Source organism: Chiroxiphia lanceolata, chromosome 2, assembly GCF_009829145.1.
Source record: "Chiroxiphia lanceolata isolate bChiLan1 chromosome 2, bChiLan1.pri, whole genome shotgun sequence".
Lineage (NCBI taxonomy): Eukaryota > Metazoa > Chordata > Aves > Passeriformes > Pipridae > Chiroxiphia > Chiroxiphia lanceolata.
In genome coordinates this window covers 97,967,244-97,991,496 of record NC_045638.1, presented here as the reverse complement: position 1 = coordinate 97,991,496, position 24,253 = coordinate 97,967,244, and the positions used below count along the sequence as shown (strand labels likewise).

The window sequence follows — 24,253 nt, the reverse complement described above, 5'->3', positions numbered from 1 at the left end:
AGAGGAATGTACTCCAAGTTCAAGATCAAGAGATAGAGATCTAGAAGGCAAATAGAACCACAAGAGCTGTAAGATGTGCAGTAGGAAAGTGGACTGCAGCACAGCAGAACTTCTCAAAAGCTATTCTGATGCAGAGACAAAATTCAGACCATTAATGACCACGTAGGATTTGACAGAAGCTATAACTGAGGTTTACTACGTTCGCATATGTTTATAGCAGTTCCTACAGCAGCAATATTCCATTCTATCGGGAATTTTAAGTATTAGTCCCAAAAGAAGAGGGGGACTAAGGTACAGTACAACTGCTGCAAGTGTACCCAGGTCAAATTTGCTTGCTCAGGTACAGCCACTTTGATATGCAGCCAAGCAGAGCACCACATGTGAGTCACCAAGCTTTGGGTTTTGTAACACCAGACATTTCTGTGCTAAGAATGCCATCAAGTATTAAATATCATGGCGCTGATGGAAGCCATTGGCTAGTTCTCTTCAGTTCTGCTGTGCCTCTGTTGTTCTGCTTGGGTCAGAGAAAAATGCCTTCATTGGTTTATACTTTTTCTTAAAAGAAAAATAAAAAAATCACACCACTTACTTCCATCAACAGCCCGACAAGGAAGAATGTGATATTTGACAACTTACTGGAGACTGGTGAAACTAATTCACCTTCCTAAAGACGAACAGACACCTTTTAAGGAGAAGGATGTTTCAAAAGATTCTGACGCAGCAGAGGAAAAAAATATACATCATCATTATTAGTTATTTTAAGTCCTACTCCCTCTCTTTGCTCCCCTCCAAACTCCCCTCTTTATTGGGTGGAGGACAGCTACTTCCTTTGTTACCAGAAAGCCCAAAACATCTTTGACATTAGTCTGATAGGAAAAATCCTATGGCATGACTCAGTGGGTGTGGTTAAGTTTTAACAGGTTTCAGCTCACTTACATAGATATTGCCTAAGATACAGTCCAAAAAAGAGGAAGTGAAGATAGATATCAAAAGAGGAAAGCCAGTTTAAGCATAGAATGCAGAACTGATTACAGGCTCTCATGTAAGTAAGAGCACGGTACAGAGGACAGCCAAAACAGGGACCAGTTGTGTCAGGACAGGGACCAAACTTCCTACCCAACAGCAAATTCAGACCACTGCAGACACCTAACTTCTGATTACCTTGCAGAACGCAAGGTGGATGTTTGGGAGACAAAGATGCTGCCCTAAAAGCCAGTTTAAGTGAACCTAATGAGTATAAATATATACACATACATATAGTGAGAGATGACGGTCCTATCCTCCCATTTTCATTAATAAAGCCCTTAACATTTCACAGTGCAGAAAGTGGCTGCTGAAGCCTGGACGCATCTGCAATATCTGAATTCATAAATAACTCGGTTTATGTTTACTCCAAAGAGGAAACCATGCTATTAGACTACCAATTAGTGCCAGTGAGGCACACAAATAATCAAGATTGAACCTTGCTCTGCCACTGCAACCCTCTCCCTTTACCCTCAAGCTGTAATTTTGTCAATAAGACTGTTCTTGTCTTTATTAGAAGACGAACAGACTACATACCAATATTCCTGTTTTGTCTCCCAAAACATTCCATCTCAAAACACTAGTCTTGCTCAAGTGTAAATCTAAACCAACTTTCAAAGACTGGTTAGTTACAGTTATTTTAGTTTAAGATGTAGTCAAACTTTCCTAACAAGACAGTCACTCATTTTGTTCAGCTATCAAAATGCTCCTCCACATAGAGGAAACATACCATTCATAGGCAGGGAATAAACCCACATAACTCTAAGTGAATTTAAATAGGAGAGGAAAAAAAAAAGAAAATTCATATTTTCAGGAATCAGCAATGAAGCTAAAAGTATTAGGTTTCTACTATAAAAGTAGATTTTAGTTTCCAACATACACAAAAATAGTCTTCTGATGAAAGGAAATTGAAGAATCATGGAGAAAAAAAATCCCACTTCTTAGTGCAGCGTCTGTATCGGAATGAACGTGATTTATTTATATTACACACAAAGATTTTTATTAAAAAGGCTGGTAATGGAACATTTTATTTTAATGCATCAAGTTGATAAAAGATTAGTTACAGAAATTGTGTATAATGTTGTGTAAGTCACATGGATGGGTTATTTAAAAAAAGATTTTATAATTAGAGGAGTACATCTCTTATTTTAGTTACATTGTAAAGTGCCTCGTGTAGTCATATTCTATTGTTGGAATGACCGCCTGTACAAATTTCAAGAAAATAAGAAGGTACCTGAGTTCCATATTAAGGAAAATGTACAATAGCTAGAAATTCTGTAAAACAAAGTAGAATTCACGTTCAGTGATCAGCTCAACAGTATTTCTAGCTAATAGGAAAATAACACCTAGCAATTATGCAGTTAGAGACTGGGAAATTATACAGCAGAGTTCTGGTAATGATATCCAATGCTTGACCAAACACACAGATCTTCCTCTTTTAAGTTAAGAGAGGGAAACAGGAGCTATTTTCAATAAATCTTGCAGACACCACACAAACACTTACAATACTATTTACATACTTAGTATTTGTAAACAAATGCCAAGGTGAATTCCACCCAGCAAGGCTAATCCCTAGCTACCCTCCTGTAGTGGCAGGCAAAGCAGGATCCTCCTCAGTGTTTCAGTGGCTCAGAAAAAGAAATTGGTTTTCCTGTTCTGAACCACCCTTTGAAAGAGGTCCTTCCTGTTAATGAGTGCAGAGATTAGCCTTACTATGCTGAGCAGTCTGCCTTTGTAGAGGAGAGTTCCCTTGTATATATCACCTTCAAATGCATATTGGGCCTGACTTTGCAGTCTGGAGTATGTAAGATAATTATAATCTAAAGTGTCTCTCCATGAGGGAATGAGGCAGTCAGGGAACTGCAGAATTAAAATAAATCACAACTTTCAATTGACTATTAAATTGCATTGGTACTGGATAGAAGTAAACTCTACTATTTTGACGTATCAGTCTCATGGACCATTTCTTCACAAACACATAATGACGAGAGAAATCGCACATTAAAAATGCCTCAATTTGTTAAGTAATAATAAAAAAAGTAATCAAAACCTTGAAAATAAGCTATTTGTAACTGTTGAGGAGTAGGGGACTTAACTACCTTGCCAGACAATTATTTTCCAGTTCAGTTTCAGCTGATTGCTGCACAAATTGAGCAAGTCTCAACTTATACAGTAAATGGGAATTTTACCAATTCGAGACCTAGAACTGCTCAGTAATTCCTCCTTTCTTGCCTTACAGCAGCAAAGAGCACTATTCTGAAAGGACGCACTTGCTTCTAACATGGAGGTTACTTCAGTCAGAAAGCTTTGTATTTACTACAAAGCATAACTAAGATGAGTCAGCTTGCTGAAAGAAAATTCTAATGGTGAAGCATCTGATATTGATGTACAGAATGGTTTTAGTAATTTTCATTGCCTTTTTGTCAGTTAAATGTTTTACCAAGTTACTGCTCACGTGCAGAGTAGAAAATAATGGGACCTCTACATCTTTCAGAAACGAATTTCAAAGGTAATACAAAGCTGTTCGAAGGAGTGATTATACTCCAGATGGAGTCTATGAATCTCCAATCTCACCCTCCTACACTGGGATCTCTGTTTCATGCTCACAGCTACCTCCTTCACATCCCTACAAACAAGGGCTCAATTCTGTCCCTCCAATCCTACCTACCTTCCCCATTGCTCCTGCCATACACCACTCCCGGCCCCCCAGCTACTTAACAGAGTGTTTGTACAACGGAGCTCATCCGAGAACTCTAGCAAGTGCCACCCCAAGCAGTTGTTCACTGCTTTCACACACAGTTGCATTCCAGTTTAGGAACCTTGAGGTGACAGCTTCTTACAGTGGAGAAATCTCCAAGAATCACCGTAGTAAAAAAGGATACATATGAACTCCAAGTTCTCCCCCACCTTCTGCAACAGTCTCAATTATTTTCTTCATGACTTCTGCATGCCTGAAAAACAGATCAGAAAATATTTTAAGGAAAAAGTAATATCCCCTTCCTCTCAGTAAGATTAGGTTCTCTGCAAATCAAATAATTTTGGACTGTTAGTTTCAGAAACAGCAAGAGGAAATTTTCAGCTTACTGAGAAAATAAAATCCCAACAGTAACTGAAAGATAATACTAAGTGATGAACGTAACATTATCTTTAAAACCCCTCACAAGGAAAGTAAAAAATGTTCCATGCCACAATGGAGACTGAGTGTCATAATAAGAGTCAATATATACTGCTTGACACTAGTATAATTTTTAACTGCTAAATTCCAAGAAAGCCACCAGTTAAGCCCCCAGAAGGTAATTGTGACCAGCAGGAAGCCACCAGAAGTTCCTAGATTCCTCCTGAAGAAGATGCCTAGAAACTGCTGCAACATTCTTGGTTGCCTCTGCTGCACTCTTAAATTTGTAAAGCTTAAGAGGTTTCAAACACTAAAACAAGTCATAGTTTCCTAGGCAGGTTAAACTAACCCTGTATAAATTCGGAACTGCTGCTCTAGGACTGTTTTAGGATATGGAGATTTTCTCTGGTGGTAACTTGGGTTCTATAGCAAATCAACAGTTTCTAAGGTACTTTATTCTCTCTTGTGACTGTTATTGTAAAGCACTGCAGAGGAGGATAAATATTTCCTCAGGTCACTAAGTTTTTACATTCTCATCAGTGACATACCCAACCTACTATGCAACACACAATATTTATGTACAAAGCTGATCCTGGGAATATAACAGAGAATTACAGAATAGCTAAGGTTGGAAGAGACAGTCTTCATCTAGTCTAACCCTCCTTGCTCAACGAGCAGCAAACTAGAACAAATTGCTCAGGACGGACCTTATCTGGTCTAGTTTTAAATATCTGTAATGATGAAGGTTTCAAATCTTTTAATGACCAGGTACAATTTGCAATGGTCTTGTGTTCAGTTCTTACACCACTTAAACCAGGATCTGAAGAACATACCAAGTCAGAGGGGAAAACAACTGTATTTATGTTTTATTTATATACTTGTAACACAAACTCCCAGGTAGTGTAACTAATCTTTCTTTTATCTGTACTTCAACTTTGTTTTAAATGCACGATTCCTTAGGCAATCTTTATCAGTGATGTCATACAGGGCTATGGACATCCACGTACACAGCACTGCAGGTTGGTGAGCAGCAGTAGTCTGAAATGCCCATCCTAAAACAACCTACGTGCCGACTGGCAACAAGGCGAGCGGTAAGCAGAGTTTGCATAACTTTCTGACCATGCTTTGATATCAGTATGTCAATTTAAATAGCTCACCAGCAACTGGCACTTAGTAGTTACTCTGTAGTTAATTGTGCTGCCAGCAACTGCAAACAAGGAAGGAAGCTGTTGCAAAGCTACCAAGACACGTTGTAAACAGGAACATGCAAGTCCAGGGAAATACTAAAGGTCAGCATTTGTCATTTGCTCTTGATCTTTGCAAATCAACTAACCCTCACACTGGATTCCAATTCTGGATCCCCATGATGTCTGTGTGGAACACATGCCCTTTCAGGTGCCAAGGCCAGTTGCTTCTATACAGGAACTTGGCCACTGCCAAAACTAAAGTTTTGACATTATCCATAACTGTGGACTATTTTTTTTCTGATGGTACAGAATATGGGTCACCCTGAAGCTATTAGAAGTCTCTAAGAGCATACTGGCTCAATTCACTGCTCCTTACAGTTGCCTCTAGTTGCTTCCTTACAGATATTTAGAGTACACAAGAAGGAAAAAGAGTTGAGAAGGCTATCATCATTTAGTCTGAAATGGAGAAAAATAAGCCCTCGGAATCAGTGCAAGCAATTACAGTTAAATTGTAAATGTTTAGTAGTAACTTGTTTAATAGTCCCTTCATAACAACCACATAAAAAGCTGAGAATTGAGATTAAAGCCGCTTACAGCAATTAATGAGGAAGTTAACTATGTTCCTCCCAGTACCATAAAAATGCTGACAAGAAATAAAACTTACAGCAGAGCTGCAAGATGAACAATTTTAACTAACTACTTAAAATAGAAGCTATGTCAAACAGCTGCCAACAGCATCCAACTGCTGCTTCTTTCCTTTCTCTGACGCATGACGTGAGGATATTCACGTCACAAGAAACAGATAAGTTAGTTTAGTATCATACAAATATACTACATTACACAATTCTTGTAACATGATGGGAAGCAACAGTGGTAGCTAAACACTGGTATTTCCTAGCTGAATTAAAGACAATAGTTTCAGCTATCACTTTTTACCTCAAAACCCCAGACCTTCTTAGCTGTTAGCCTCACCAAATTAAAAAATAGAATAGCTCACCTTGGAAAGTAAGAGAACATATACTTAAAACCTTCATTCTTGATACACTGTTGGCCTCTTTCTTCACAGTTTCAAGATTACCTTTTCAAATCTTTCAAATGTTAAGCAGTTGCTGGTCAACTAGATTGCTCTTTGAGAAGAACTAGACACAATGTTTCCTCCACATTTAAGTTGAGCAGCAAATCTGTCTCACTTCATTATAAATCATCTCTTTCATTCTTAAAATTGAAACAAGGCTCATGATGCAAACCATTTCTTCAAGTGTAGATGTGCATTACATAACAAAGGAACTGGCACTTCACTGGCTTCAGGGGAAGAAGTGAAAACATGACCAAAGAGCTCTCACCCATGAAGAGACTCAATCCAAATTCACAGATTAACATTACATTGGTTCTTACTCTGCAAAGGTATTAGAAAAGTTAAGCAGAGGTCACAGGCCAGTATAAAACCCACACTTCTACCCAGTCAGTGAGGGTGGTCATGCCCAAATATCTGGTCATTAAGTTCCTTCTGAGAGTGCCCTCCCAGCCTGCATCCATCAACAGAAGCTTCTTCCCAACCAATTTATTAGCAGGGCTTCCAGAAAACACAAACTTTACTAAGGCCATGAATATACATCCTCATAATAAGATCAAAAGTAGCCATAAAATACTTCTTGCAAAGTTCCCTTGCTCTCTCAAAAGAATGGTATACCCTTCCCAAGACTGATGACCAAATAATGGCTTTGAGTCAGCAAAACCTACCATAAGCTTGTCAAGAACAAGCTGATTATTTGACACCTCAAATAGTGATAAAGACCCCTGATGTGTTTCTTTAAGTCAAAGGAAATTAAATGACTTAAAGGGGCAGTCTGAACTTTTTTTAAAAAACATAAACAATATTACAAAGAGTGTCTTTTTTTAAAATGAGATAAAAGCCCAAACTCATATCTCCAAGAACTTAACACTGTCAAGAAGTTGAGGAGTTACACTGTCTAAGATATCGGCTCTGTATCACTGAGACACCTAAAAGGATGATGGAGCCTATAGCTAAGACAGAATGCACCTTTCAAAGACCTAGAAAAAATACCTATGCAGCAAGTCAAACTACAGGCTCCCTCTGTCTTTGGTGAGAAATGTGGAAAATTCATCAGAAAACACCCTAAAAACACAAGTGTGTTTTGTTTGTGTGGCAATCAGAGGATCTCTACTTATAAGTGCAAAATTTCAAGGACTTCTGGGGGAGCAGAAGATAGTTAACATAAAATAAGAAATTGTTATTTCATGTTTGAATAGCTTTTTCTGCTGCCAAAGTACACATACTTCGACCCTCCCCAAAAAACAGCTGCAAGGACAGAACTTTATAGAGTTCTAGTAGTCTGCCATCTTCTGGAGTCTGTAGGGAAGCGAGTAAAAGCAAGTTGATCAGAGAGAAGACAGTACTAACTGCTGAACACGCTACAGTGAGCACTGGAATGAATTCCAAGAATTGCCGAACTCTTCCTTTCATACTGCCTCAGAAAATAACAGACCACTATGGCAGCCAACTGTGGAGGATGTCCAGAGAACCTGAACAAAATCCTTAATAAGGACACTGAAGTGCTTTGTGTCTGCCTGCTGAATCAGACCAGAAGCAAAGATTTACCTGCATGGATGAACTGAGCACATGGGAGGTGGAGGAAGATGAGGATGGTTTTCAATGGTCACTGTTTTCTTGACGTGATCTTGACTAATATCTTCGTACATGTGCTCTACTGTTAAAGGCTGCCGTTGCTATAGAGGCAAAAGGAACAGGAAAACAAAAGCATTAATAGCAAAAAATCTTGCTCTTTTCTAACATCATTAACAGGTCATGCACCATAAATTATAAGCACCTTAAACTTAACAGTTCTGGAGGTACACAAAATCCATATGCTATAGAACTAGTGCTGCACAGCTTTTTCTTTTTAATATACCAGGTGAATGATAAAGTCAATATGTTTGCCAACCAGCTAGGTTCCCACCTAGGTATTTGAGCTGTAAGCTCTAACCAACTTTAACTCAAGAAATTTAGTCATTAAAGGGAAGAAAGATTCATCTAATCCTTTCCCTCTGAAGATGATGGAAACACAAACCTACTTACTTGACTGAGTTTACTGGGGTTATTACCAGCTCTACAGTGATAACAGAAACTCCAGTGACAGAGCACAATTTGCTTCCTTCCAAATGTGCTCACTTACCAAGTGCACTTTTCATATAAGTTGTTCCTACTTCCTGCAAGTACCATAAGTCCTGCCTACAAGCCTGTTTAATCGCTTTCTCATCATTCTTTCCTTTAAATTTCTACTATGAATAAGCAACAAAATAGCCTTGCTATTTGACACAGTGAATCTAATTTTACAGAAGTAGGGAAAAAAACCCAACTGAACTATATACCTCATCATATCCAAATAACCAGAGCCTTGGAGTTTGGTAATATTTGTCATAAGTGATGTAGAGGTCATAGGTTCTAGTCTGTAGAATAGCATCTTCCCCTCCAACATCAACTTTAGCTTTGTTAGCTTCTACAATCTGTCTTGTGTCAAGTGTTGCCTGTTTCAAGATAAAAATGACAAGATTAGTACAGTCTTGTTTGAGTTCTCTCCTTTCCCATCCCAAGTAGTTATGTAAAGCTGTAGAACCTTTATGAATGTTCTTAAGTGAGCATTAAAAAAACCCTAGGCTTTTGGGATTTGTTTTTATCTTTAAATTATGAGTATCAGTTTCTCTCCCACCAAGTATTTTTGGTTTTATTTTTAATGGGGTTTTTTACTTTTCAAAAAAGGTCTGATTTCTTAAGAAGTATGCAACCACCTTGCTACATCCCCCTACCTTCTTTCACAAGTAACAGACAATTCCAATGAAATTCAGAAGGAAGAGGTCTCAGTTTATGCAGGTTCACGAAGACCTTAGGACAGTACCACAAATAATGGTGCCCTGTTTTCTCTCCTGACAGTCTGATGCATTAGTGGAATCTACTGAACCTACAAGCCACTCATCCTCCATATGTAAACCTCAAGAACAACCACTGCATTTTTTACTTCTCATGAATACAGCACTGTGTGAGCAGAGCAAAATGGATTAGCAAAACCAACCAAAATTTCTGTGATCGGAATCTTTGAGAACCCAAGGGTTTAGGTTACTGCAGTAGGTTGTCTGGAGACAAATCCACAAGAAACCAGGCTCAGTAATCCCACTACTCATACGTTTGTTATTTCATTCATTTGCTTGTGCTTATATTGTAACAGACAAGATAGAGAACTGTTCACTCACATCATCTGTCTCCAATAGCCCACTTTCTTCATACTCTGAAAAGAAGACCCATAAAATTCTATGTTCAGCTTGTAGCTAGTCATCATATTTGTCATTCATAAACAACTCTTTAATCTACATGTATCTAAAGATGTTTCATTCACGTAGACTTCCCAATCCCCAAACCAGACTATTCCTTTTTTTCATAAAACTTTGATCAAGACTACAGTAAGCAGGTGATGAGCAATCCTTCAGTGGTTTTATACAGGCAGATTGAGTTTAAGTGTAGATATGAAGCTGGAAGGAAGCTGTGCTAAATCCCTAATTTATACTTGCTTGGATCTGTTCTGCTACACAGATTAACTTCCCAGTCACTAACATTCACACAGGTTTTGGCACACAAGTCAGAGTAAACATGCATCAGTAAGACCATACAAAAGATGTTAAAGAGCATATGCCTGCTGAATGTTCCAGCATGCACTCCATGAAAATAAAGAGTGATTCTTAGAGAGCACTGCTTTACTTAAAGGACTGAAATAAAGCATGTCCCACCCAATTTAAGGAAATACCTTCCATGTCTGCAGCTTCTCCTTCATCTTCCTCATCATCATCTTCACAAGATGCTGAACACTCTGGTATTTTTAAATTATCCTTAAGAAGTTAAATTGAAAACACTGCTTTAAAGACTGTTGCATCTATATAGCTTATAGCCCCAGCAAATTTAAGGTGTAAGTCCAGTCAATACATTCGGTGAATCAGAAGAATAATTTCTGCAATATTAAGAAATACTACACTGGACTGAAATATTTGCTTATTAACTCATCTTAGTTTCAAAGTCCTAGTATGACATTAAAGATCCACTTAAAAAGTTCTCCTTTGACTTTGCAATCTGGAATGATTTAATTCCTAAGCAGAGTGAACACGGTGTTAAACAGTTAAAAGACCTCAAATGAAAGGTAACGACTTAACAGTTGAGATTAAACATGTAGGTTAAGATTTTGTAAGTCCTAACCCATGTCCAACTGTGCAGCAGTTATCATAAAATATCTCAATGAAGGGACTCATAAGGATGATTAAGTCCAATTCCCTGCTCCTTGCCCGAATACATAAAATCATATGACTAAATCATATGACTAAAAGTGTCATCCATTTCCACAAACTACGAGCCTTGTCCAGCTCCATAATTGTTTCTAAAACACAAGAGAGTCCCAAAAGAGATCACATTTTGATATCATAGTCCAAGGAAACATAAGTCCAACAGAAATGAATACAGCACAAGCCCACAGACAACTTTTTCTTCGGGGCCTTGCACAGCATTTGAATCCAGCGCACAACTCCAGTGAAATTCAGAAGGCAGAGGTTTCAATTTACACAGGTTTTAAGAAGACTTGAATACTCAAAATAATTATTATAATTAGAAGCTGTTCTAATTGCAAACATCAGGTGGCTGTTTTTTTAATTTAAAAAACAGGAAACACCACAGTTAGTAAGAAACTAAGTTACAACGTGCATTGTCAAACAGAACATTAGCAGAAAAGGGTTGTTCTCCTGGACTGGACCCATGGTCCAAGCAAGCAAGTTTCTTTTACATACAATAGATTAGAAGTGAAATCCAACTCAAAACACGCAAGAGTAGTTATAAATCACAGTAACATTCTGCAAGTATTGTGTTTGGCAGAAACAGTGACCAACTTTAGCTATTCTTTAGAGTGTTCCTTTCACCCTTATGTTACTGACTCATAAAAAAGCAGTATTTTTACGACATTTAGCACAGTCTCACTTGAATTACACATAATTCACAGTAACAATAGCGTTTTGAGGTGTTTACAATTGTGTGCTAGCACTGGGCAGTCCATTCTCTTTCCTCTAATTTTTAGAATCCAAAGTCTAGTGCTTGGACGGTTTAGCAAACTCTCGCAGCACAGAGTTAGAATTCCAATTTAACAACTAACTTATCTTTAAAAGCATTTTGTGTCTGTGACTCTCTCCACATTTCTTAAACATGTTAGCCAATACGTTGTCATTTCAACTACTTCCAACCGTTCTCAGTTTCCTGAAGACTTCAATTTCAGATTTTTCTCCTGCTGCAGTGACTTTTTGGAAACACATGCAGAAACTGATGACTTTGTAAGATGTATACATTTAAACAGCTTTAGTACTTATAAACCAGAAGCATAAGCCTGTCAAATAGGACCAAATGTGTTAAAACGCTGCTTGCAGTAGTTAAAGATTACAAAGTAATACTTTATATCCCTACAGTATTTTTCCATATAAAAATTTCTTTACATTGGATCTCCAAACAGTAATCTCTTGAAGTGCAAATGTGCTGTATCAGTGTAAACAGAACTTCATTTTCAGTTTGTAGAAGCCTACCTAAGGACATTCTAAAAAGACAAATGCCTCAGTAAACTCAGTAATAAGGAAATGCACATGCTTATAATGCATATGTGCATGTGTCTGCAGACTAATACCACGGGCTATGAAGGTCAATGTATATCTGCAAGACAACTAGTGACAAAGTACATTTTAATCTTTCATAGGGAGAACTAGATTGCTACAGGTAAAACTTCTATTACCTTTAGGTCCTGTAATAAAGCAACAAGAAAATTTAGAAACAAGTACCTTACTGTCTAGTGTGATCTCCTTAACTGCTTCTGTTGCACCCACTATACCTGTTAATTGAACAAGAAGTCACTGTTAAAAAAGCTTGTTTCTCTGTTAGACAATAGAATAGAAAGAGGGTGCAAAGATTTCAGAAAGAAGCATACCATCTTTCCAAGTTACCTCTCACAACAATTTTGTTATTTAGAAGGCTGTTCATTTGGTATTGGTAATGTGCTTAGTGCTGGACATCCAAAAGCAAACCATAGCAGTAACACGGAGCATCACAGCACAGCTGTGGCATGTCATACACAATTTATTGATGGAATACGGCGTATTTGGACTTTAATTTTAAGGTACTTTTGCATAAAAGTGAGTTCAGGATAGGCACTCCCATCACAATAATGGATCTCAACTTCATGAGAAAGGCACACATTTTTGAGTATTTCTGAGTATCTTGAAAGCAATGACAAAGCACAATGTAGGAGAACACTCAATGCTTTTAGTTGAGAGGAAGTGAGAGTAAAAACCATCCCAAATCCCAATAGTGTCTACTCTTGAGTTCCTCCCCATTAGCTTTATAGTTTTACTGCAGTTCTCACCCAGTACTTTTTGGGATACATGCCAAAATTCTGCTTTGACAGAGTAAACTTATCTAATTAACTCTTTAACTCAAAATAAGTTACATCACTGTGGAGAACGAATCTGGAATCACATAACTGCTCATCAGAAATAACTATTTAAAGATCAGAAATGCCAGTTGAATGCCGCTTGGAAATAATACATTTCTAGTGGCTGTATGATCATCTGAACACATTTTTTCCTACCACAAGTGGTACTATCAAAGACATCTATACAGATGGGTGGAAACAGACTTTGTTTTTATCTCATTTGACAGCATTTGGAGACCTGGTCAGGTGTAAACAGTGTGTTACAGTTGTGCTACCACAGCATGGTGCCCAAACCAGTCAACCCTAAATAGAAAACTTGGCATAGAAGTCTATTCACAGCAGGGATGGAGACTACATCCTTAATTCAAGGACATGACAAAGATATTCCAAACCATTTCTTTGGTGTGGGGTGTTCAATTGTGAACTGTGATGCATTTAAGAACTGCCGATGATGAAAAATATATGTCCAGAGAAACAAAAGGCATCATCTCCCACCCTTTTTCTCCCAACCCTGATTGAACTATTCAGCGAACTTTTCCATATTACAGCAGAAAATTTACAGCAAAGAAAGAAAAAACTGAGAGGAGTACCTTCTGGGTTTGGAAATGGTGGACAAAACATCAGTGAAGGACAGAATTTTATTAACTCATTATAGAACATCAAGAAACAAGACTAAAACAAATATAATTTCCAATTCTTAGAGAAGAGCAAAAGGATTTCTAAGAGGCTGCTAGAAAAACTGGTGAGAAAGATTCACGTAAGCAGTAATTTTTAGACTTCTTTATCAACACAAGCTTATCTAAGGACTTATGATAAAAAAGCATCATCTCCCACACATCTCTCTACTTAATAATATTTTCTTTCTTTTTAGTACTACACCCACTTCCTCTACTTACATCAGATACTAAGATTGCTATTTTCTAATGATTCCTCCTTTCAGCTCAATCCAACAATTCAACAGAATGGGAAACACTAAAATAATTAAGTCAGTTGAGGTCATAATTAAGATATAGATCTCAACGTGCTTCACATACAATCTTAACCTAAAAATAAAGAAATATTTCCATATTCTTCAAATACTTTAAACCACCATTATCTTCACAGGATTCCCTTACTCAGGAATGAGCCACTACACAGCTCATTTGTTAAAATAAGTTCCTAGAACTGCAATAAGAGAATACTGAAACTATTGCCAACACCTCTGAAAAGTAGCCTGTTTCAGGCATATACAGCCACAGAGTTAAACAGCTGAGCATTCATGTACCAATCAAGTGGTTAACTGATAGCATAACTTATTTCTCCTAGACTAGATATTAGTACACAGTCATCTGTATATAAGAAAAATTTTACTTTCAGAGAGTGTAAACTAAAAATCAGATTACCAAACACAAAGCCTGAGGCAAGACTTTTGAGTACCTGCATTGTGAAAAGTGTCCACCCATCCCCCATCACCATCATCTTCTTCTATAATTGCTTCCTGCTCATCTGAGTACTCCATCTGCTTACACCTTTTATAGCACGGCACTGCAAAAGATTGCAAAACAAAAGGAATGCAGTCAATCTTATACAAAAACAGACTGGAGCAAGAAATTATCCCACAAGGCCTTCTGAAATGTGGCAGTCTCTCATATGTCCTTATTTAGGGAATCCTAAACCTATACTTCAAATGCAAAAGCCCAAACTTGCAAAATTGATGTGCTGTACCAGATGTTTTATTTCATGTAAAATACAACAACTGCAGTGGCCTTGAAAGTTCATTCTTCTGTTACCCACGAGAGCATTCTCACCCAAACTCTTAAGGATTAGAAAAGAATTAACTTCTAATTTGCTAACAACTGGAGACAATCTATTACTTCACACTGGTAAACAACTTTTGGTTTAAGCACAGTTTTGCCTGGATTTGCATCAGTTTTCCAAATTAATTTGTCTTTAAAAAGGTAATCACCACAAGTAATATACATACACAACTTTGAAGCTGATATAAGTTTATTTAAAATTGCTTTTATATGATTGCTATTGACAGAGACAGTGACATTAACTACATATCTGAACTAGAAGTATCAGTGTCCTCGTGAAAGACATTTTGGGAACTCTTCAACAGCCTCAGTTTGCAAAAGAAAGAGGAAAATAAACACATTTTCCTTTCAGATACTGAATATGAGTTGAAGGATAGGAGAAAGGAAGACAGACAGAGGTTTACAATATTTGAATTTCATTTTTACTCCATCAAGGCAAGCTCTATCATTCATATAAGCTCCATTAACAAACAGCCTAAGGGAAAGAATTTAGAAGTGCAGGAAAAACTTTAATATTGCAAAGTCAGAGCATCCAAAGTGCAAGGTATTTGCTTCCCTTAGCAATACAGACAATGAGTAGATAGCATAGTCAACCATTCCATCAATCCTAAGAACACTTACATTTAAACTTCAGCCTTACCATTTTTAGTTACCAAGAACTGTTTGTCTGTTGGCAGATAAGCCTTGACTTTTAGTTCTTCTCCTGAAGCCCTGTAAAATGAAGTGCACCATTTGAGAATTTGATGATCTGCAAACAAAAGAACCCTTCTATTTTCAGCGTGTATCAGGAACATTTTATATAATCCTCTTGACCTACTCTAAGAATCTGTTTGCTATGACTCTTTCCTGTACACAGACTTTGATATAGATATGGGGTTATGAACCTTGGCCACCCCTAAACTGGTCTGGGATCAAAACTATTTTCTGCCTCAGAAACTACTTTTACCTTGAGATGGCCAAGCAAAGATGGGTTGACAAAATAGTCTATTCTACATAAAATTTTCTAGGATCAGCGACAACACAGTCGCAAATGTCTGAAGAAAGCAACTTCAGAAAAAGCAAGAAACAGACCTCTATAAATACAAAATCTGTCCATAGTCACTAGTGCTCAAGGAATCTTTTTTGATTTCACATGACTCAAGCATTTGCCTTCACCTTTCATGGTTTTTGGTTTGAAATAAGAGTAACATTCTAAATAGTCCATTCCAAACATCTGGCACATAGGTCAGACTCAACATCTATTTTCTCTGAAGGAGATGGCAAAGGGGTAAGAAACTATGATTCAAGCCTAATAATTCCTCCTTCAGCAATTCATGGCCTAGTATAGAGCCAAGACCTTGATGATACCAACTGCACAGACAACGCTCATTCAGGAACTGATTAGTTTCATAATGAAAGACAGTAGTAAAATGTGAGGAAGCACCTTATTTGCACCCTTATTGTACATGAAACATATGTACATGGGATACATAAGGGATTTCAGAGGACAAGCACCGCACAAAGTGTTCTGCTTCGGGCCAACTTTAACATATTTAATTAACAAATGCTTGTCTAAAATAGACCATTTACAACTACTTCCGAGCAATTCCAGTTGCACATGGGCTTTGCTTTTTCAATCACCAAGGCAAATTCAGGGAGACCTGCTGTTACTGCAGGTAAGCACAAAAAGCATTCACAGTATTTAACAACTTATGTCCTCTAAAACCTTAGAAAGACAAATGAAACAAACAAAAAAAATTCTAAACAAATCCTCATTCAACTACTGCTACACAGCAATAAGCAAGCGCCGCCTGACTTAAACATAGAGACATCATAAAAGTTCTCCTGTAAGAGTCTCTGTACTGTTCTGAAATGAGACAACTGTAAAGCTGAACCCAATGGAAACACATCAAAGCACAGGTAGGGATGCCAGCTTTCCATTATCCTTTCAATTTTACTTACCATTGCCAAGTGGGACAGTGGTGAACTAAGTGATCTCCAGCTGCGACAAACTGTTAAGGCAGGAAAAAAATTAAAGTACTGTTAAATATGGTATGAGAAAATCTGCAATTTTCCTCAGTATTATTATTTCAGTTGTACATTCTTTTGATAGATTAATTATGTAACTAACAACTGTTTATATCAGTTGGATACTTTATTTTAACTCCATTTCTCAGCTAACCATGAAAATGCGAAGACTAAATCAACTTCACCTGAATGAAATATGTACTAAGCCTCACAGCAAATTCAGTTAGTTTCAAAAGCTGTGGTATTGCCTACCAGTACAGTAAGAAGCAAAAAAGTTTCTAGACCTGGTAATATTGTATACTTTGTGATAAAGAAACTATTTTTCTTTGCCACTCTTCAAAGTTTTACAAAGACAACAAAGAGCTTAATGTAAAAAACATGTTTAATTCTCTTTCCCTGTTCAAAACAATGTTGCAGCAAGAAGAAACCCAAGAACAACATCAGTTCATTGAATCAATGAGAACTGCACAAAAGAATAAACAGTATGCATTTTAATAATACCATCACTATAATAGTTGATCGCTGATGTTAACTAAATATGGATTACCAAGTACTTAGTACACTGAAAAAAATTACATATAATTTGTTCTGAAGAAATAGTTTTTAAAAATATCCACTCTGCTTGTTCTTAGTATGAGAGATAAAGGCTTTTAAAAAATCTCATTACTATTTCAAAGTGATACTGTCCTATTAGACTTGCCAGCACTAGACTTGTGTACAAACTCAAATATCACTCAGCAAAGTCTAACCCACCAGGCTTCTTTTTTGCACATATAAACTGAGGAAGGCAAGCCTGCACTTAGGAGAAGTGATTTTTTGTGGTCCTTGCAGCAGTTAGGTTTCAATATGAGGTGCACAGAAATTGCTACAGTTGCTCTCTTGTCCTAAAATGCCAGTTTACAAGAATACCCTTCCCAGCTGAGCAGCTGCTGCTGCAGTGACACAACAGGCCTGCAGCGTGTCACAGCCATTTTCTCACATGTCCTCCAAAGCCAGGCAGGTCAGTTCAGGGAAAACACCACAGCACTGCCTAGGGATTAAGAGATTTAATCTTTGTGGAAGTGCTTCCCTTTCACCTATTTTTTTAACAAAAGCCTCTGGCGAAAGGGAAATATTCACTTTAAAGAAAACAGCAATCCTTCCCAATACATATGGAAATTTTAAAACTCATCACCCTTTGCATAACAAATAACAAATGAAACTCCAAAATTATTTAAAGCTCTCTGTTCAAGGAACTGGAACTCTATTTGTGACACCAGTGTTGAAACATATTATTAAAATTAAAGATGAAAAAACACAGAACATTGTTTATGGGTCTAACAGATGTAAAACCCTAAAACAACACTTGAAATTCCATTTACTTTTTTTCAGCTTAGGCAGCAAAATTATCTAGCTGGTTTCACTTTCTGTTTCTCAAGCACTGACACTATCTCATTCCTGAATCAATATTGCAAAGTGGAAGGAGATCAATTTTAGGACATCTTATTTCTAGTCCTGGAAAGAATGATTTTTTAAAGATTTGCCTGTATTTATATATATAATTAAAACAGGTGTCAACTTTTGGAGGCATTAACTAGTAAGAACTCAGGCAAGAATTTTTTGCAGTTAAATCAAGTACACAGATATATGAAAAGAGGGAGTAGGTGTTGAGTTTGATTAATGAGTCATCTTTAGCCTCATTGCTAATTGATTCATCTTCAGAGGCAAGCCACAGGAACCTCACAAAAAATCTACAGAACAGTTAGTATCCCAGACTAAAATACAGCTAAAATTACCCTAGAAATCCAAACTCATTCAAAGATAACATCCTAGCTCCATTGTCGATGATTTTCAATCCTTCTTTAGCAATCATTACTATATAAAGACCAAAATCATCATGGAAGACGAAAGACTGTCAAAGGGACAATCAGCAGATCCACACTCCAGCTTCATCTAAATTTAACAAAAATTTGTTCTTGCTATATAACTGGTTCCCTTGACTACTGTTTTGAAGGATCCAATTTATTCATCCCAGCAGCATCTATCTTGACACAGAGAACACATACTATTCACAGTCGTACTGGGGTTTAAACACTGCAAACTGTGTAATGTAATACAGTGTGGTTCTTCCTACATTCTACAGAAAATACCTTTTCTTTCAGTACTCCTGCAAAGTTTTCTCCCATAAATCAAGAAGGGATTAAGTATTAGCAGAACATTTTCCTAGACTTTATGTTAATCTTGTTTGTATATAATGAAGCTCATGTATTATTATTAAATATATATGATATATAAATATTTATATATACACACATAAATATGGTTATCAGAACAAGAGAACATATTGCTAAGCCTGTTTGTCTGCGTGGTACTCTTCTGGGTCACAGAAAGCAGCAGTGCTTGCTTGCCAGAAAACAGAGCAGAAAACTGCAAGGTACCAATGACAGAAAAGATACTTCTGTCCACGTTATCTACCTGCATCAGTCATCATTTGTTCCATTTTTTTTCCACCTCATCTTCACATTTCTGCATTCTGTTTCATTTTTCTTTCATTCTACACAATAATCTTAACATTGTTTTCTTAGACCTCTGTAAAGACAAGGTATTTGCAGATCAGTAGCATTTCAATAAGAGAAAAAGCAGAACGGGGAAGTCAAAACACAATCAGTGTTTTCACTAGTCCAGAAAAAAATCCCATTTGTTTCTCTTTGCATCAGAGTCCTTAAAAAAATACAATTGCTTGGCAGCAATGCAAGATAGCCTGAAGTAGCCTATAGAGAAGAGGAGGGAAAAATAATAATCACTGGATACTTGGTGTGGACAAGTATATGTAATGATCTTGACAGAGCCTTGGAAGGAACCAAAAGTGAGGTAAGCAAAGACTGTTCCAAAGATAAAGGTTCCTCTTTGAGTTGCTCAGGGGAAAGACTTTTTAAATCAATATATTCCTGCTTTAGTCCTGAACTCCCATGAGAAATGGAGCTGCTGACCCAGCTTCCTTTCAATCTTTTCACAACGTAACAGAGGAAAAAAGCACCCTACATTCAGGTGTCAAGTGTCATCTCAAGAGGAATTATGTTGATACATTTCATCTGTAGAGTAAGAAGGCCATTTACAAGTTTCTCTTTAAGAAAATTGTTTAAAGATGCAACAATTATTTGGCAAAGACATGAACTGTTTGAGATGAACATTTCATTTTGTGTAAAAAATTTACCATTACTTTCAAAATACTTTGTTCTTTCTAAACACTTACTTCTTCAGGTGTAATTACTCCAGTTTCCTTAAACTTGGACTCCTGCAATAAAAAGAAAAAAGTTTAGAAATTTTGAGAACTGCTGACAAATCAACCTACCCAACTTTACTGGAAAGACAAACACCTGCTCTACTTTTGTCTTGCAAACAGCTCTGTCCAAGGACCCATGAATCAGCCTGGAGGCAACCTCTGCCAGGGCTGATAGGTAGCTTCCTTATTCTACAGTATAAGGCTCACTAAAATTAATTGTTGCAGAATGTGAGGTATTACAAAAATGATCACATATACAAAATTTTTGCTACCAACAATTATACCAATAATGAAGAGAAAATCCCCAGCACTCAATATTATATTTGCCAGTAAGAGACAGAGAATCAGTGATTCTCACAGTCAGGACTCTGAAGTTCTAGGCACTGAACAGTACTGCAATGCATTAATACAAGGTTTTGCAGTTAAAAAAGGTCATGAAGTGAATGACCAAAATGACTTTTCTCTGGGCTAGAAAAACTTACACAGAAAGACTCAGTTATTAACTTTCTTTTAATGCCCATTTCTTTGCCTTCACCTTGGTAAGAGCTTTGATTTTTGCATATTGTCACAGGGGTTTTTTTATGGATGAAAGAATAGATGGTAACTAGACACACGACTTAGCTCTGCACGGAGAAAAAAAGTACTTTTGCATTAAAGGTGACATGTACGAAGGTTAAGGATAAAACATCTTTTATCATATTCAAATCTAGAGGAAATGTATTTTGTTTTGACTTCTGGTTGCATGTTTGTTTTCTTCAGAAAAGTCTCAAGTACCAAGGAAATCTACTGTTCCCCAGCATTAGAGCAACCCAAAAAGGGCTTTTGAAAAAGAATATAATTTCTACCATGGCACCGCTGAACACTTGCCCTAAAGAACTTTTTTTTCCTATCAAGACTAAAAGCAGCAACTGAAAATATCTTGATTTTGGCCACAACTTTACCTTATTCAAACAGTCAGAAAACATTAAAGAAAACCAGCCACTGCTTAATTTGGTTATTCCTGTTCCTTCACCCTGGTGTGTGATATCACATATGCTGTGTAAAATGAAACGAGCACACCTGTTTCATATAGTACTGGACACCGTCATTCTCCCTCATTTCTAAAGAAGATACGTTTGAGAACAAGATCAAGATAGGCAAAACTGCAGCTGTACAAACATCACAACATCATTATGTGCTAGCTGACAGAAATCAAAGCAATTTGAATTGCCGTAAGACCCGGAGCCCTCAATAACATGTTGTGCAACACCGCAGTGGAGACAATTTACTGTTTAACCTCAAAACGAACCATAAGGCAACATGCACAGACTTGTGTTTCTGGAATTGCAGAGAGAAAACATGTAAAATATCCATCCCCTGTTCCCTGAGGGTAAATCATTTTTTCCTCTCTGTGCATTCTGTGGTACATAAGCTAGTGAGAGACATAGGTCTAGCATCTTTCTAAAGTTACCAAGCTGGAGTATTTTTATTATTATGAGTTGATATACTCATAATACTATAACCTCCAATTCCTGGGAGGTTCTACTCCTGCTTCCTCTCAGTAGTTCACGAGGACACAAGAATTCCTCCACTATTACATGAGCTGTGCAACGACAACTGTACTACAGTAAACAAGTCACTTCACCTTTACAGGCCACAACTTCACTGTAGCCCACACATGTCACATTGGTGGGCAACTCTAGAAAAGTCCAATATCCAGAGGAGAGTATACTACATACCACAGAGGGACAAGTTCAATTAATAATTGAGGATCACTGCTTTCTGCCCAAAAATCTCAGCTGCAGAGTACAAAGCACATAAAAGGTCAAACCACAAAGCCACAGGCAGAGAGACTGCTGTCATAAACAAGTACAGGAGAAGTATTTTTCCAAAAACATTTGAAAATGCGAAAATCAGTAGTGAGAAAGCTCTTGGCTGTCATACACATAGTTGGGATTTACATAAAAAATTATTTGTAAATAGGGGTCAGAAAGTGCGATGCAGTCTAACAACTGCAGAAAATCACAAATTGCCTCTACCTAAACAAGCAATAACAAGAATTATAACAGATGTGCTGCCAACCTTTACAAGCAGACTATTATAAGAAACAAATGGCTCATTTCTACCATTCACAGTTACCGTAACACACGGAGGCTTGTAGCAACACAGCAATTCTGACACAGAAATAAGATATGCTGCATAATTTAACATCTGCTCACACAATTAAGAAGTGCTTGGTTTTGTTTGGTTTGGTTTTTTTTTTATGTCAGCTGAAGAAGTCGCCCTCTTACCCAAAATAACCATTGCAACGCATTTCCGAAACCAGGCTCCCAGCCTGGCTGTACGCTTGCATTTCAATTCCTGGTCACACAACCAGTTAAAGTTTTGCCACTTTGACAGAAACTAGCAGCAAATAAGTCATTCCTTGAGAAGCAGGACCAGCAATACCCGTATTTCAGTAGGCCCGCACCTTCCAGGTGGGTGCTCCCCTCTCCCAGCGGGATGTGAGCTCCAGCTCGGGCTCCCTCCATCCCGCACGGCCCGGTGCGGAGTAAGGGCCGATGGCTCTGCCCCAGCACACCCAGCACGGCGCCTTCCGAGACCCGCGGCCGCCACCTCGGAGCTCTGGGGCCGGGACAAGGGCAGGGAGCGGCCGCGGGTGTCCCGTCCCCCCTCCCCAGCCCGGCTCCCGCGCAGCGCCGGCACCTTGAGCACGGGTGTGAGGTACTCGGCGACCTCCAGGGCCTTCCCCTTGACGGTGTTAATGACGTTCTGCATGGTGGCGGCTGGTCGGTGGGTCGATGGTCAGACGGACGGATGGACAGACGGACGCTCGTCCGCCCCCCCACCCCTCTGTCACGGCGCTGCCCGCGCCCTCCCCCCGCGCTCACGTGACCCACGCCACCGCCCACACATGTCGCTCGCTCGTGACGTCACACAGGGGGAAGTCGCGGAGGGGGCGTGGCCAGAGGCGGGGCTCACGTGGGTGGGGCTCGAGAAGGGGCGGGGCTAGCGGCGTCCTCGCCGTCACGTGCCCGGTGGGGGGCGGGGCTTGGCCCGCTGTGCCCAAGGAGGGGCTGTGAGGGCGCGCGCCCCCCGCGCGGGGCGGGGCGGTGGCGCGGGGAGGGGCCGCGCGGGGGGCGCGCGCGCGCGGCCCCGCCCCGCCCTGCCCCGCCAGGTGAGGCCGGTGGGGGGGGCGGTGAGTCGGGTTGGGGGTGCGGGGGTGGATCCCTGTGGGACCTCGGGCGGGGTCCGGGGGAGCCCGGCCGGGGGCGCCGGGGCTGCGCCGCGGGGATGAGCGAAGGGGAGAGCGGTGCCGCAGCCTCCCGGGATCCGCCGCGCCCGGGAGTGCCTCGGAGCGTCTGGGTGCGGCGTCCGAGCCCCGGGCGCTGCCGCCCCGCAGCCCCGCCTGCAGCCCTCGGCAGCGACGTGGCCGGTGGCAGATCCGGGCGGGTGGTGCTCGCTCGGCGGAGAGGTGGGTGAGTGTCCCCCCGCGGGGCCGGCGGTCCGGTTCTCCTCCCTCCCGCAGGGCTGGCACGGACCGTCACCAGAGCCCAGCCCGCAGCCGGCCCGGAGGGACTGTCCCCCTCCTCTCCCGCGCGGTTTTTCAGGCCCCGGGGCCCGTTAACGGGCCGGGCGAGTAACGGCGGCGCTGGAGGCGGCGGACGCGGCTCGGGTGCTGCTCCAGCCGTCCCTGTGCCTCCCCCGCCTCGGTGAACGCCGGATCATCCCGGAGGTGCTGCTCTCGCTCCGCTTTTGTAGCACTTCTCCTTGCTGGGATTAGGAGCAAGAATGCTTAAAGAAATATTTAAGAATAATAAGCGTGTGATTTATTTAATCCTTTTAGCTGATCGGTACTCCATAGATGCAAGTCTTATGGGAAACCAGCCTCTTTCTGCCACCTTCAAGAGTCCTCCCTGCGTATATACATTGTTTATACCCCTTTGGTGGTCCTCGTAGCATATCCTTCTCTCCTTATCACTCTCAACAACCAGCTGAAGGGAGGTTGCAACCAGGTGAGTGTCTGTCTCTTATCCCAGACTAGAGACAGGGGGACACAGTCTTAAGCTGCACCAGAGAAGGTTTAGGTTGGACATTAGGAAGAAGTTCTTCACAAAAAGGGTGATTGGGCATTGGAATGGACTGTCCAGGGAGGTGATGGAGTCACCAACCCTGGAGGTGTTTAAGGAGAGACTGGAAATGGCACCTAGTGCCGTGGTCTGGTCGACAAGATGGTGTTCGGTCATTGGTTGGACTTGATGTTCTCAGAGGTCTTTTGCAGCCTAATTGATTCTGTGATTATGATTCTCTGATTCCCTTTTTTTTTTTTAAATAAGAAAACAATAACTGTAGAACAAGATTACGGC

At 39.5% G+C, this 24,253-nt stretch overlaps 3 protein-coding genes across 8 annotated transcripts in view; 1 reads left to right on the top strand and 2 right to left on the bottom strand.

Moving 5' to 3' along the window:
• Positions 1-2,019: 2,019 nt before the first annotated feature.
• Positions 2,020-22,825, bottom strand: ATG3 (autophagy related 3). The gene is made up of 12 exons (XM_032680214.1): positions 22,593-22,825; positions 19,878-19,919; positions 16,580-16,629; positions 15,279-15,349; positions 14,259-14,366; positions 12,193-12,242; positions 10,140-10,221; positions 9,592-9,626; positions 8,716-8,871; positions 7,946-8,073; positions 3,906-3,974; positions 2,020-2,257 (listed from the first exon to the last, which is right to left on the bottom strand). Exons 1-12 carry the CDS (start codon positions 22,662-22,664, stop codon positions 2,176-2,178), a joined length of 945 nt encoding a protein of 314 aa, XP_032536105.1. The 5' UTR covers positions 22,665-22,825; the 3' UTR covers positions 2,020-2,175.
• On the bottom strand, positions 22,774-24,133 carry LOC116782528 (translation initiation factor IF-2-like). The gene is made up of 3 exons (XM_032679280.1): positions 24,059-24,133; positions 23,516-23,660; positions 22,774-23,417 (listed from the first exon to the last, which is right to left on the bottom strand). Exons 1-3 carry the CDS (start codon positions 24,131-24,133, stop codon positions 22,774-22,776), a joined length of 864 nt encoding a protein of 287 aa, XP_032535171.1.
• SLC35A5 (solute carrier family 35 member A5) overlaps positions 23,002-24,253 on the top strand; it is a 65,943-nt gene continuing 64,691 nt past the window's right edge. For 2 of the 6 annotated variants that reach the window (XR_004355431.1, XR_004355432.1), the window contains exons 1-2: positions 23,496-23,622; positions 23,734-23,902. The gene's annotated coding sequence lies outside the window, so the exon portion shown is untranslated. Of the gene's footprint in view, positions 23,065-23,296; positions 23,366-23,495; positions 23,623-23,733; positions 23,903-24,253 lie in introns of those variants that run through there. The other 4 variants (XM_032680211.1, XM_032680213.1, XM_032680212.1 and 1 more) reach the window with 4 other exon arrangements.

Coding starts and splice junctions, on each gene's coding strand:
- LOC116782528 (XM_032679280.1), bottom strand. CDS start 24,133: ATGACCGAACACCATCTTGTCGACCAGACCACGGCACTAGGTGCCATT. Junction 23,661..24,058: donor TCTCCTTAAACACCTCCAGG/GTTGGTGACTCC, acceptor TCCTAATCCCAG/CAAGGAGAAGTGCTACAAAA. Junction 23,418..23,515: donor CGCCGTTACTCGCCCGGCCC/GTTAACGGGCCC, acceptor GGTCCGTGCCAG/CCCTGCGGGAGGGAGGAGAA.
- ATG3 (XM_032680214.1), bottom strand. CDS start 22,664: ATGCAGAACGTCATTAACACCGTCAAGGGGAAGGCCCTGGAGGTCGCC. Junction 3,975..7,945: donor TGCTCAGTTCATCCATGCAG/GTAAATCTTTGC, acceptor TCTGTTTTTCAG/GCATGCAGAAGTCATGAAGA. Junction 2,258..3,905: donor GGAGAACTTGGAGTTCATAT/GTATCCTTTTTT, acceptor TATGGAACTCAG/GTACCTTCTTATTTTCTTGA.